The sequence below is a fragment of the Bombus huntii genome, chromosome 8 (assembly GCF_024542735.1).
Source record: "Bombus huntii isolate Logan2020A chromosome 8, iyBomHunt1.1, whole genome shotgun sequence".
NCBI lineage: Eukaryota > Metazoa > Arthropoda > Insecta > Hymenoptera > Apidae > Bombus > Bombus huntii.
Window position 1 is genome coordinate 2,633,111 of NC_066245.1, and position 14,771 is coordinate 2,647,881.

General features: G+C 41.8%; 1 protein-coding gene across 37 annotated transcripts in view; it reads right to left on the minus strand.

Moving 5' to 3' along the window:
- The window catches only part of LOC126868784 (twitchin), a 77,892-nt gene that overhangs the window by 58,234 nt on the left and 4,887 nt on the right, over positions 1 to 14,771 (minus strand). For 20 of the 37 annotated variants that reach the window (XM_050624627.1, XM_050624625.1, XM_050624620.1 and 17 more), the window contains exons 2-24: positions 14,076 to 14,610; positions 13,764 to 13,785; positions 11,386 to 11,548; positions 11,063 to 11,204; positions 8,916 to 9,051; positions 8,089 to 8,292; positions 7,234 to 7,535; positions 6,111 to 6,328; positions 5,435 to 5,840; positions 4,626 to 4,798; positions 4,390 to 4,560; positions 4,172 to 4,251; positions 3,923 to 4,088; positions 3,488 to 3,631; positions 3,047 to 3,226; positions 2,552 to 2,596; positions 2,008 to 2,025; positions 1,203 to 1,247; positions 1,083 to 1,118; positions 942 to 993; positions 729 to 781; positions 551 to 598; positions 333 to 401 (exon numbers count right to left, since the gene is read on the minus strand). In XM_050624627.1, the coding sequence (XP_050480584.1) occupies positions 333 to 401; positions 551 to 598; positions 729 to 781; positions 942 to 993; positions 1,083 to 1,118; positions 1,203 to 1,247; positions 2,008 to 2,025; positions 2,552 to 2,596; positions 3,047 to 3,226; positions 3,488 to 3,631; positions 3,923 to 4,088; positions 4,172 to 4,251; positions 4,390 to 4,560; positions 4,626 to 4,798; positions 5,435 to 5,840; positions 6,111 to 6,328; positions 7,234 to 7,535; positions 8,089 to 8,292; positions 8,916 to 9,051; positions 11,063 to 11,204; positions 11,386 to 11,548; positions 13,764 to 13,785; positions 14,076 to 14,388 (3,186 nt within the window). In that variant the 5' untranslated portion in view covers positions 14,389 to 14,610. Of the gene's footprint in view, positions 1 to 332; positions 402 to 550; positions 599 to 728; positions 786 to 941; positions 994 to 1,082; positions 1,119 to 1,202; positions 1,248 to 2,007; positions 2,026 to 2,551; positions 2,597 to 3,046; positions 3,227 to 3,487; positions 3,632 to 3,922; positions 4,089 to 4,171; positions 4,252 to 4,389; positions 4,561 to 4,625; positions 4,799 to 5,434; positions 5,841 to 6,110; positions 6,335 to 7,233; positions 7,536 to 8,088; positions 8,293 to 8,915; positions 9,052 to 11,062; positions 11,205 to 11,385; positions 11,549 to 13,763; positions 13,786 to 14,075; positions 14,611 to 14,771 lie in introns of all 37 variants that reach the window. The other 17 variants (XM_050624628.1, XM_050624626.1, XM_050624623.1 and 14 more) reach the window with 11 other exon arrangements.

Consider the following 14,771-nt stretch of genomic DNA (forward strand, 5'->3'; position numbering starts at 1 on the left):
AATCAAATATGATACATAACGTATCGTAACGTGTTATATTTTTTTATCGAATGCAACGATTACTTAAATACGTACACGTCACACAAATATTTGATATTAGGTATTATTAGCCTTCTTGAGTCATTTGCAAGAAGGTCGGACTCACACACGATACTTACTGTTTCTATTCGTGAGACGAAATTCTTTTAAGTTTACACAAAGTAACTCTTTACGAACATTAATTACGACGTTAATAAGAAGAACTGACAAGGGAGTGATTAAAATTTTAATTCTAAACAAAAAGAAACGGAAAGAAGGGAACAAAAAGGAAGAAACGAAAACTGATCTTTTACCTTTTCTGTCGTCACCTTCTTTTCAACGATGGAAGATCGTCTGCTTTCTGACGTGACCTCTGCTTCCATCTGTTTGCGCATGAAAAAAAAGGAAAAGCTAAATTAATGTAAGAACGAAAGAATTTTAGTTTGTAATAGAATATCAGTTTAGCCGTGATAAGTGGCATTTGCGAATTAGCATTACGTAGTTTGGGTTTAATTATTCTGTACTCTTGTACCTTTTGCATAGATAAGCGACGCGGTATTATGCGGCCGTCTTCGAACATCTGCGTATTAAAAGTAACAAAATAAATAAAAACGTAAGAAAGCTATTGGGTTTCTACAGTTAAGCGATTTAGCATCTGCTCATACTGTTCTGTACACTCATTAAAGGGTAAATACAAAATAATGTTTAACCTTTTCTTCTGTTGCTACCAAAGAACTTCTTCGACTCTCTGTTCGTATTTCTTCTACCTGTTAAAAAATTAGGAAAAAGGATAAATCAGTGTTAGCTTCTTTATGCCTATATAATAATATTTTATATATGAAAAATTCTACGCAAAAAGTTATACATATGTAAAAATTCTGTATGAAAAAATTATATAAATTTAATTGATAAACAATTGCTACTCACTCTACTAATAGACTGCTTACGGGATACCATTTTTTCTGCTTTAAGTTCCTGGAATAAGAAAAACCAAATAATAATAGGAATAAGTACGTCAAGATTTGAATAAGCATAGTAAATTGAAAAGACAGAACCATCCTTACCTCCTTCTTTTCTTCTGCTTTCTTCACAATCTTTTTCTGTAAACACAAATTTGTTTAATTTATTTCTCTACGTTTTGATCTAACGAGTAAATATCTTAAAATTCATGTCCAAAATATTACCTTTTCAACTTCCTTCTTTTCTTCGACTTTCTCTTCTGGTTTCTTCTATACAAAAGTAAATTGTTATCAACTCGTTTATCGATCCTTATGAATTGAATAATGTAACATTCCTACCTTTACGATAATTATACACACGTTTGACGTGTATCATACACTCTCGCGAATAAGTTTACTCGTATATCACTAAAATGTACACATGAAAATCAAATTACACAAAACACAGACATGCATGCGGAAGAATAGAAATAGAGCGAAAGAGAGAAACAGGAAAGTAGGACAAATTACAAGTTATAGCTTTTTTTTAGGAAAATTTCAAAGCCCAGCTTCTAGGATAAGGGTAAAGAAAGTTTGCTGAAAGCTTAAGCATTAGATTATATGCGAAGAAAGATGAGATATGTGTTGCATAATGATTAAATGATTTCAGATAATTTTGCTGGAATAGAAACGATCTTAAAGTAACAATAGAAATAACTTCATAACAAATAGGATCAGAAATAATAAAAGCTGAAACATATCAAGGTTTATCAGTAAAAGCTGAAAAAGTATGTGAAGCTGAAAGAAGCAGTTAATATCGTAAAAGCTGAAAAGGAATGCATTTAATTCGCAAAAAGCTGAAAATAATTTTTATCGTTAGAAGCATGCCTTTCATCCCTTTGGATCGATTGGATCGAATCTATAAGCGTACGCATAAAAGCCGCATGTAATAATTGTTCGCAATACTGTTCTTGCAATGCAATTGGAAAGCCGATTCGATAATTCGAGCGCATACTTTGTCCAAATGAAATATTTGACACTCATTCCTCACCTGTAGAACTTCCAGTTTCTGAAACAGACAAATAAACGATTGTGTTTAATATCTTGTCAACGAAATTGTATACAGATATTTCCCAGGCATTTTTGAGTCGCAATCCCTTTTTATTATAGCCAAATAACTTTCTGAATAATATGCTAATCGAGAAACATTTTTAATAAAGTAAATAATAATAATAAATATATTTCAGAATAATTCTAACTTCTACAACATAATTCTAATCCCCAAAGGTGGGGCGACCCACGGATTAGGAACCTGGACTGTATAACTTTTGCAATGGTTTTTACATAAACAAGTTTCTCATAACATAAACATATGTATGTAGTTAAAACAGGGGAACACAAAGCATTCATACAAATATAACCACTACAAGGAACCATAAAGGGTGGGCGCAAAAGGTAAAATGACGCTGCAGTTTGTATTTCTAGATGTGTACCGTGTAAAGTAAAAAGGTTTTGCTTCAAAAAAAAGTCACTTTACGAAAAATATGATATCCACTTTTGTGTGAAAAATGAAAAAAAAAAAAAATTATTCATACCTTCTTGGGTTTGTCGATACCGTTCTGTCTGTTGTCGGGTATATCCTTGAAAATAATTAAAAAAGAAACATCTTGATCAATCTTTTAAAGTTTTAACAAAAATCGTCCTTAAAGAGTATAGAAGAATATAATTATACCGGGTGGTCTAAGGTTTTCACCCGTCCGCTTTATATTCTATGAGCATAAACGAAAAACCGACGTTACATAAACGTAGATCCTTCGAAGTTTTAGTTAAGATAGTAGAAAATGAATTTTACTATTTCACAAAATTTGTTTCGATTACCCTTCGATTTTGATAATCTATGTTTGAATAACGTTACTTTCCTATTTATACTCGTAGAATATATCCACAAAGTTCGAGTGGAAAAACCATGGAACACCTTGTATATCAGACACGTTAGAAAAAAGTTGATACGAAAAAATATCCAATGATTAAAAAAATAATCTGAACTGTATGTATATCTGTGTAAATATGTGTAGCGTGTATGTGTGTACCTCTACTTGTGAAATTGTTTCCGAGTCTGGTTCCTCGATAATCGGCTCCGCGGTGCTGGACTCGATTACACTCACCACTTCTTCCTCCTCCTCCTCCTCCTCCTCCTCCTCCTCGTATTCTTCTTCCTCTTCTTCGTCGGGAACGGTTTTTTTGTCATCGTACCAGATCGAGCTTTTTACCTTTTGTACCGTAATATCGAGATGCAGTTCAAAAGAGCCGAATTATCGTATAGATTAAATGGAAAAGATAATTTTGTTATCGATCATCGTTTCTTTCAACTTTATCAAAAGCAACTGTTACTTCGTGTTTACGTGAGTCTGTGTTCTTAGTGTGTAGCAAGGGATAACTGCTAATTACGGGCAAATGGAGGAACGAACACGTAACAAAAGGAAAAGACAGGTTAAATGAAAAAATAGTGTAATCGTAAGAACATTCGCTACCTTCTCTTCTTTCTTTTCTTCCTTTTTCTCTTCCTTCTTTTCTACCTTCTTTTCCTCTTTCTTTTCTTCCTTCTTCTCTTCTTTCTTTTCAACCTTCTTCTCCTTCTTCTCTTCCTCTTCTTCCTCTTTCTTCTCTTCTTTTTTCTATAATACGTACAAGGAATTGCATGCAACATTCAAGGACATATATGTACATATGTTTTCAACCACCGTGAATTGAATATGCAAACGAACGCAATTTACTCATGGATGGGGAGAGAAAGTTCGAACGAAGATCTCTGTACATCTAAACAAATATTGTGCAACAAACTCGCGACATTGCACGTAACTTGAAACATTGGGCACAATTTGTAACAGGGGAAAGAAATAATATCGAGCCATCTTTGATCATTAATTTTCAAAGGTCCAACCAATGTCGAATTTCGTGTTTCTTACCTTGACGACTAGTCGCGCCGACGATTCGTCTTGACCAAATTCGTTACTAACAACTACTTTGTATGTTCCCGAGTACGAAGTGGAGGCAGACGTGATTGTCAGTTTCATGTCTGTACCATTGAAAGATATCATGATGTCCTTGGAGGATTTGACTACCGTGGAATCTCTGCAGAAGCGGAAATAGTCCAATAAGTTTAAACGACTAGGCAGAAAGCACGTACAGGTAACCGTTTAAAATAATGTATTTACCTGTACCACGTAACGGTGACTTTGCGATCCTGTTTCGAGAGGCTAGCGACAAGTTCGATCGATTTACCCTCCTCGATCGTCTAAAATACAACAAATTACTCAGATTTTTCGATTCCTTTCTGACGAAAAGAATGCGCTATCTCCGAAGAGAAGCGGCATAGTCGTCGAATTTTTTCCATAGCAGTGAAAAATGGAAGAATTTCAATTGTGAAACTCACCGCAGACTTCAAGCCGGATTTAATCTTCGGTTTCTCTCCTTCTTCCATAATCTCCGTCACTTCTACAACCTGCGACGTTGCCTCTCCCTTCTCGTTGCGAGCCACTAACTTGTACACACCCTTGTCAGAAACCGATACTTGCTCGATTTCTAACTTGACAGCGAATTCTCCCTGCGGGTGTAAATTTCATTAGCTTCGCGTCTCTGTTATTATTAAAGCGAGAGCTTATTACGTACGTCTTTCACTTGCTCGATGTGAACTTTGTGCCTCGTGTCTTCCTTCACGGCCTTCGTTTCTTTGAACCAAGTACAATCTGGCGTAAACTTGGAAAGCACGTGGCACTCTACAATGACCGTCTTCTTCTTCACGATCTTTATGACCTTTGGCTTTTCCTTGATCACGGGTATAACTAAAATCACACGATGGAAACACGCTATCAGCCCTTTGTACTCGAGAAGCGTTTTAACGTCTACGATATTCCTGTGATTTCAATTCGATAATTAACCCTTTCGCTTCGGCAGTCCAGTCCATGTACGTTTTTCTAACTCTTAAATAACAATAATTCTTCTAAGAACCGTATATGAAATACCGTTTCACTGTCAATGGATTTAACAGATTTTTTAGCATGAAACAGTATACGATTTGGATGTTTGAAATATATTGCGTGAAACGTTTTGATGTTGTTTCAACAATGAGTAACTTTAAGAAGTGATTGATCCAATATGTCAATATATTATTATATATGAAAAAATATATTATTGACTACAGATAGCACTTGTATATGCATCATTTGGATGCCGGATATATGGGGTGCCGGACTCAGGAGTCGTCGCGTGATCGCCGCCTATATGCAGCACTCGAAGCGAAAGTGTTAAAGATTGAATTATGGAAAAAAATGTACGAGTTCCTGTTTCAGAAATAATCGCTTCTTTGTCGCGAAGACTTTCCGCGTTGCGTCTTTAAATTTCCCATAGATGCGTGAAAAATGGCAAATTATCGATCCACACTAGGAGATAACGAAACTAAGGTACAGATGAAAACTCACTCTCGACGTTGAGCGTCAGATTGGCGTTCAATTCGCCAAGATCGTTCTTGATATTACACTTGTACAAGCCCGAGTCTTCTGGGCCAGGATCGTTCAAAGTCAATTTGATATAATAGATATCCTCCTTCTCTTTAACGACGCTGATCGAGATCTTCGAAGACTCCTTCACCACCTTGCCGGCGTGAGTCCACACAATCTCGGGCTTTGGATTTGCCTTTACCTTGCAATCCATGATCACAAGTTTACCCTGGTTTTGCGACTGAATACGCGGTTTCTCCACAAACGTCGGACCATCGCCTTCCGGTTCTGGTTCCGCTTCGATGTTCAAGTTCAAATTGGCGTTGCTTTCGCCGTATTCGTTTTTCACGTGACATCTGTAAGTACCGCCGTCCGGTGCTGAAGGATCCTGCAACAGACATTTAGATTTATCGCCAGTTTCTACTCGGCCTGTGAATTATTAATTATTAAACCACGCGTTGCTCAAAAAATCTTCAGCGATAGAAGGAAGCTCGTTACGTATCCGAATTTAGCATAAAAAGTACTTGGCGTTTCGTATGGAAGCTCGTACGACAAATCGTTAGTTCAAATATTACAAATAATTGGCAACGCTATGAAACGAACAATTACTAGCGCAAGATTATGATAACATAACGATATAAAATTCCGATGATATTACCTTGATCTCCATGATTAATTCGTAAACGTCTTCCTCCACGGTTTTCGTCTTGATCGAAATCTTGGAAGATTCCTTGACGACGTTGGTCCCACGGAACCATGTGACTTCCGGTTTTGGATTCGCCTTGCATTTGCACTTCATCGTGATCAAGGTACCGGTTTCGTTCGGAATGATACGCGGTTTCTCGACGAACGTCGGCGCGAAACCAGGTCCTTCTTCTGCATCTTGGAAAGATCCAGGGTTAAGCACGGTCGCGAGAAGAGTCCACTTCCGACCGTTCAAACGGCAGAAGCGACTCGCTCAGCCGAATCACGATTTTGGTCGAACCGAACGACTTTTCGTTCAACGAAAATCGCGATCCAGCTAGTCAGGGAGAGTTCGATTTATTTTAGTGTTAGCGAAACTTGGATGACGTTAATTTTTCTACTATACGTTGTTCCTGCGAATTCTCGAGCTTTCGCGCGAGATTCGGCTCAGGATTCGAAGCGGGTTATGAAGCGACCAGAAAAGGACTCTGTGATTAGTTAGCGATAGCACAACATGCACTTACCTTCCCTTGGAAACAACCAGGAAACATATCGTGTCTGTACTTGTACGCGAATAGCACAGAATAGCGTATTCTTCCGATGGTCTTTTGTTTTATAAGAAAAACGTGCTAGGAAAGGTGGAAGGTCCGAGTTTCAGAGGGAACGTCTCGTTTGGCTGTCGACTCAGAACGGTCGAACCGTTTCGCAAAAACGCGGAGTAACGTACAGTCGAACTTGGGTAACTCGAGCTTTCGTAGAGTCTGCAGAAACAGTGCAGAAGTCCTGAACACTTTACCCGTTTATCTCGTAAAGTGTCTTAAGAATATCAAATTTTTTCCATTCCTTTCCTCTGTAATCCGTACGTAGAAACGCGAAAGAATCGGAATTAGCCCGAGTTAACTTGCTATATCTGTTTCTGTAGCTTATTATAACTTGTATTAATTTCAAATAATTCGAATTTAAGTGAAATTAATTGGATGGAAGGGTTGAAAAATTCGAGCTACCGAACTTTGACTGTACTCTCTCGAAAAGTAAAAGTGAAAAGAGCAAGAGCCAACGAGAACCGCGCGGCGTTTGTTGCATCGAGAGGGACTTGCCTTGGAAGTTGAGCGAGATGTTGGCGTTACTCTCGCCAAAGTTGTTAAACGCGTTGCATCGATAATTTCCGCCGTCGGCCTTCGTCGGATTCGATATCTCGAGCGTGAGCAAATACGCGTCCTTTCCGGTTGCCTTGCGTGACATCTTCACGCGTTTGCTGTCGGCGATCGCTTTCTGGCCTTGGTACCACGTTATATCCGGTACCGGATGAGCTTCCAAGATACACTCCATAATCAAAACGTCTCCCTCTTGTCGAATAGTTGGCTTCTTTGGGAAACGCGGTGGTTTACCGTCTGGTATTCTGTGTAAATCCACACGTCAGATACTCGGCTCGATTCTCCGTTACGCGAAGATCGAATCTGCGCCACACATGTAGTTTGCGCGTTCGTTGTTCGAGCTTCACGGGTCGTCGCGTCGCTAGGAAATTTTTCAAACAAGCTTCCCTCTATCTAAAAATCTATTATTTTTATTAGAAAAAGAAGAAAAAAACAATTTGTAGCTCTTCTTGCTCATAATGCCTGGCCATCGAAATGGAACCATCGAAAATTTTCAACATCCCTCGGTAAATCGCGAAACGTAAGCGGATTTTACACGCAATAACAAAGTTTCTCCATTGTCAAGCTATCTTTTTCTTTACTGGATTCTTTTTATTTTTAAATTAAAAGCGCCTTTTATTTTTAACGAAGTGTCGCTGTTCAACGCGTCGTAAACCACTGCGACTGCAAGAACCGCGTTCGTCGCAAGGAACGGTGTTACTCCCGAGAACAAGAGAAACGAAAATCTCGTAGCATTCTACGAGCACGTAAATCTAGCGACGCGACGATCATCCGGCTCGAAACACGGTCGATGCATACTTTAGCTTGTCACCCCCCTCGAAGTTTAAGTTAATGGTGGCCACACCCTGGCCGTGCTTATTCTTCGCGACGGCTCTGTATTCGCCTGCGTCGCCTTTCGCCACGTTGTCGATCTTTAACCTCGCGAGATGGTACAGCTTCTGATCGAGTTCCAGCGACATGCTGTATCTTCCTCCTTCTTTCACCTCTTCGCTACCGTGATACCTAATTCGTGCCCATCAAACCATCATGTATGCTCAGTGCGTTCGAAGGGTGACGCGATTGGAAGTACGAAAGTTCGGTCGCTAATGACGTTCGACTATCGGTCTCGAAAAATTAGAGACAAAGAGAGAAGGGTAAGGGGAGCGGCATGCTGTGACAGGACTACGAGCTAGTGTCTCGATAATTATTCACAGATTTACTGGCTGTACTTCATCGATTTTAACGACTTTTGCGCACGTTGTCACGATCAACGTCCCGAGCAATTTCATCGATACGCACAGCTCGTGAAAATATTTCAACAGTCATCAGGCAGCTACGTTACACGATACGACTTTTATATTCCACTTACTGCATACTTGTGCAAGTGGTTCAACGATTTTCGTTAACGACGAATGCTGAAATACTCAACTCGGTTCTATCGTTGAGAAAGAGACAGTATCGCGTATCGGTGAAGTGTGACCTGAGACGTCGATCTTGACGACGTACCTGTCGAATCGTCGAAATTCGTGAAGCGTGCCACATACTATACCGGATGTTAAAAAAAAAAAGTGGCCGATATTTGTAAGATACGATTGTTGCCATGGTCCCGACGTACTTCCGCGCTGTAGACGTGCACGCAATCTTACCACTTGACACTCGGTTTCGGGTCGCCGACTAATCGACATTCGAAGGTGATGGTGTTACCGTCGTCGGATTGCCTTATCACCGGTCGTTCGGTGAAGGTCGGTTTAATACCGTCGTCAGGTACGGGCGCCTCGTCGCCTATGTTCATACAAACGATCTACGTGTCGAGAGATCCCTTTACAATATCATTGCTGTCGCTTAATCCCTTCGCACCCTTATCTGGTTCAGCGACCAGGCAACCAGGCGCACGGTTCGATATTCAATCCGTACTGCTTGATCTGGTTGCGGAAGGTTTAAGCTCTTCGATTCAAGGTCAGAGCTACGTATCGATTCGAAGTTGCGCTACATCTTCTCTACTTATCGCTTTCGTTGGAAACAGACTGATTCGCCTAGCAAACCGACATCTCCTAACTTAGGTTGCTTTTCATCGTAGTCGTGTTCATTTGTTCGTGAAACACGCGTTACTTTACCCTTTCTCCTGCCACTGTTTCTCTTTTTTTTTTTGTCCTGTCCTGTCCTGTCTGTACGATGGAACGACGTTCGTCTCAACGTCGTAGGAAAGTGTGACTGAACGCGGTCTAGCGTTTCCTTGCCAATGTAATTACGCTCTCTCGGTTATTTACATTCTCTTGTTACTACATAGAAAAGCTCATGTACGTTTACCACTCCATAAACTCTTTGGTAAGTGCGATAATTGGCTAAGCGAGTCGACCCTTACGTTGCGTAATTCGTTCCCTCGACTGCGATGTTCTCGAGCGGTGTCGATCTTGAAAGAGAAAAACACGATCCCTCGATCTTCCATTTTCTTCTATCTTTTACATCGACGAAATAAATTACAACCGCGAATGGATCAAAGTCCGATCGCTCGATGAACGCGTAAACGCGACAGCGTTCGTCCGATGATCGAATATCGCAGCGTAAAGGTTCGTGAAACGTGAAATCAAAGTATATATCTACGGTTTGTACGGTTACGATTCAAGTCCCTTTTAGTAATGTCAAATTAGTCGATAATCTCTTAAAACACATCTGAGCGTACGCATGAGTATATGTACGTTATACATAAGTCTAACATCGAATGCTACTGTTTCTATCGCGCAACGAATATTACACGTGAGAAATTCACACGGCAAACGATGTTCGTGCCGATGAGAAGACAAATGTCTTCTGTATGTAAATGTGACTGTAGCAACCTAACGAAGCGTCAGCACGAGGCGATCCGCATCCCATGCACCGATTTTATCGTTCAACCTTGCAGAGACTAGCTACGCGTACTCTTTCTTCTTTCAATTTTGCCTCGAAGATTTGAACCGAATCGATGATGTCTCCGGTCGTTTCGATGGTCGTAGACAACGTTGAAATACAAGGATTGCACTAGTTTTCTTATCTATCGGATGCGTGGAATGCTAATCGAAATTAATACGTGATTCAAGCAGCTTTATCGTTACGGATTAATTAGAATTCAATTTGCGATCTATGCTGTCGATCTATGCGGAACTCCCGATAATCCTTTTGCTTTTAGTCTTCTTTTAGATTAAATTGGGCTGTATATCGTCGCTCCGTCGAGCTAACAATCGATACGTGCTCATTGCTCGACCGAGATAAATCATTAAAAAATAAATACCACACGTACGGATGGAGACAGAATATGAGAAGAAAAAAAAAAGCGTAAGGTGGGTGAGAAGAAAAAATAAAGAATAAAACAGAGACAAGGTCGAAGAGAGGGGGAAATGTACAGGACAGAAATTCAGAGAACGTGTGAAACGTAGAAACAAGATAGAGGATCACCGATATACACCCCGAATTAGTAGAGACAGAGAAAAGTGAAAAGGTGGGTGACGGTAAACCGATTTACATTTCTTCTTAAGCGACGGACGTAACGTTGGAATTTCCACGGATCGTCGATTCGAGGAAAGAAAGAAAAGGCAGATCGAACTAACGATACCGCGTGTACCGTACAACTACGAGGAGAAACGCCAACTACGAAAAAATGTAAAATGAATTTCTTTGTATTTCTTTCGATGACGCGAACGTGACGTCGAGCTGATGTCACTACGAATCGAACAGGAGTACGAAGAAATGTAAACCGGTGCCATCGAGTGTTCGAGCACGTGGACAGCGATAAAGTGAGCTGATCTTATATTATACTTACTATCGAAGTTTAGGGAAATAGTGGCGTTGGATTCGCCGAGCTCGTTCTTCGCCGTGACCTTATATTTACCAGCATCCTCGACGGTCACGTTTTTGATTTCCAGGGTCGCAAAGTACGAGTGGCCATCTTTATCGACGGTTAGCTGAAACGTTTTGACGATGTTTGATAAAATATTGACGTACTTGCTGTTAGAAACACATTGTTAGAGCCAAGCGATCGTTAACGATCGTCGGAGCGTAACGCTGGTCGAGCGAAACTAATAATTTCTCATACGTCGATGTTGTAGCAAAGCTAACGATGTATGAAAGGAGCCGACGACTAACCTTGTGCCTCGGCGAATCTTTAACCAAACTTCCATCGTGAAACCACGTTACTTTTGGCGTGGGATCAGCCGTGATGCGACATTCGAAAAGTAATCGTTTACCGTCGTCTTCTTGTCTGATAGCAGGCTTCTTCGCAAAAGTTGGCGCGATTCCATCGATTTGTCTACAAGAGCGGATGAAAATTTAAAGTGGACGTAAAAGTGTTACTTTCGTTGGTGAAATATCAGACTGCAAACGCAAGTGTAATTTCCACTCTTATCATCTTTGTTAGGTGAATAAACGTCTTGCGGTGTTAGTAAGCGCCGCCTGATTATCGGTAGAACAGGTCGGTATTTGGTCGGACGAGCCAAAATTCTCCTACCTATGCAACACGATACTTTCACGAGCAAAAATACTAATCGCTGATGTTGCATCAACGCGTTGTATGTTATACGTAAGAAGATTAGCCACGAGATACGAGCTTGCTTCTCGAAACGTTCGCGAAACAGAGAAGTCGTACACGTTCGTTAAATTTGCCATAAAGTGCAACGCGATCTGGCAGCACCGATGCCACAACCATATCTTTTGTTTTGTTTAGACGTTGCTTGTACGAGTCAGAGGTATCGTACTATGGCGCCGTTGTTAGCCAGCAGGAACAGAGCCCCGTAATGGCTCGTTCGAGAGACGCTTCGTCTACCAGAAGCTCGGTGTAAAACGCGAGATCAACGAACCCCTTTCATTCAAGCTGCATTCGAATCGGAATTTCCTGCTGAAATATCGCGTCGTTTGCGTCCTATCGCGCGCCCTCGTGCTCTTTCTAGCGCGTAAAACGGCCAAAGTATAATAAGCATGCTCGGTAGTTCGCTACTATGACGTGGTGGAGCGGAGCTCGAATCAATTTGCCGTTACTGCCGCGGCATTTGACGAAAATAAAAAGAATAACGAAGCGAAGCGATCGTTCCAAAGTGTAAAACCAATAAGATGGCGCGATAGGAAAGAACGGTAGCAGAAGGGAGGAACGTCGAAACTAACTTTAGCAAAGAAGTAGGCTGCAGCTGTTTCCTGCGGCTTCCACGCTACGGTCAATTAGCTGATTCGCCTCGCGGATCGTGATTCGTTCTCGTTCCAAATCGGAGGGAAAAATTTCGCGGCGGGACGACTCGGGAAAACATAGATTTTCGAATCGGAGAAGGATTTAGAAAGGTACGGGCGTCAAAGGCTCGCGTTACTTTTAGAAATTCACGGGAATCACGTCTGTTGAACGGATCCGAAAATATAACATCTCGCCAAGCGCCTCGTCACGTTCCCGAAGAAGCAACTTTCGACCCAATTTCTACCTGCCTTAGAACGTTCGCCGAGCGAAAAATAATCGTGCAAAAATATTTCACCGAGCGATGTCACTGAGATGCAACGCGTCACTGCGTGTGCACTCGTTCAACACGCTTACAGATAAATATCGACGCGTACAAACGTACAAACGATCGTCTTACAAACGGAGCTTAGATCGTGGAAAGACACGTTTCGATCGACCGCCTCCTCGTTCCTCGACTTCGACTACTTGTCGATCTCTCGGAACCGAATCATCGTATCGGCGAGGAAGCATCGGTTGAAACAATTCGACGTGGCAAGGGTCGTAAATATTTCGAAGCTGCCACGAGCGCGTACATAGATACTTTTTAATAAAAAAAAAAAAAAGATGTTCAGGCAGCGCATCGAAGATAGACAAACGGTCCGCGAACAAATGTCGTCGGTTAAAAGACCGAGAATGAAAATAGAGGAGAGGTTCTCGATTCTATTTCCACGTCGACCAGTCAGACTCGTATGCGTGGGCAGAAGAAGAAAACTGAGCGATCAGCCAGCTAGAACAGCCGTAGCTGTCGGTTTCTCTTATCGGACGAGCGCGTGAGCGCACGTGAACGCGTCCAGAAATAGCGAGCATTCCGCGACGATTATTATTAGTTAGCCGCATTTGATGTGCACCTAAACATTGTCGACGAAACCGCTCGTTTGGTTGCGGTTGCTTCCTATCTTGCCCGATATCTTTTATCCCGTCTTTGGTTAGTTCCTTTTATCTGATACGAGCCACGATTCCGACAAACGGCGGGTTATAATCTTAAATGTAGGTTATAATCACTCGCAAGCATTCGCTGGTACTCGTTGAAAGCAAGCAGATCACTCACCCCTCTCTGCTGAGATCTTCCGCCGCTAAAACCATAAAAAAGAAACAGAAAGCGAGGTAAGCGAAGCGTATGGTACGTGAAACGCATAGGAAAGAGAAACACAAGAAGCGTTAGAACAGCGAAATAAAAATGAAAAAGGAAGAGAAAAAAATAAAAGACAGAGCCTGGAGAAGCGACAAACGTTCATCATTTCGAAACGCAATCGATCGTCGAACTTACTTCTCTCTAGGCTCGTCGACAGCTGGAAAATAACGAAACTTTATTTCGAATCTTTCGAATTGTATGGAAACGAAGAGAGGAAGCGTTAGGTACACGTGAAACGTAATAAAAGGAGAACGGTATTTCGGTTATAAGGACACGGACAGTCCGAGACCGAAAACGAAGGGGTCAAGAACGTATCTATTAAAAGAACAATCTTTCGAGTAGCGAACGTCGAAGTAGCGTGTAACGCGTTGCGCAACGTGACGCAATTTACGATAGGGAGGAAAAGAAAAAAAAAAAGAAAAGTAGCAACGAGAGGCAGGTACTCACGGCTGAAATTCAGGTTGATCGAAGCCGCGACCTCGCCCATTTTGTTCTTGGCCTTGACCTTGTACAGGCCAGCGTCGGTCTCGATAACGTCGTCGAGCTCCAGAACGACCAGGAACTTGTTCGTCCCGATGCTCTGCATCCTGAAATTGGTCCTCGCATCTGCGCTGAGTTCTGTCTCGCCTCGATACCACGATATCTCGGGTTTAGGCGCGCTGATCAGTTGACACTCGAAGATCAGCCGGTTCCCATCGTCCTCCTGCCTTAGTTGCGGCTTCTGGGTGAAGCTCGGCGCGAAATCGTCGGCGACCCCCATGGTGTTGGGTCGCCTTCGCCCCTCCTCCCTTTACCGCGAATTTCTCGGGTGGCGCGCCACCCTCTCGCCTTAGAAATCGAGGACTCGCTCGGTTCTTTGCTTCTTTTCGTTGCTTGCCGACAAATCTCGTCTATCCGCTTCGAGTCGGTTTAAACGGCGCCGACCCGCGGCACCATCCAACCGTTAGCCTCCTTCCCTCGCTGATGACGATCCTCGTCAAATCTGTCGATCCGAAAGATCGTCTCGATCAGAATTTAGCGATAAATGATTTTCGTATCGGGCATCGTGGAAAGACGCTTTGATTGGAAAAACTGTTGCTTAACGAAATAAGGAAATTCGGTGTTGAAAGGGTCGATAGTCGTTGCTAAATAGACGTTTCGTAG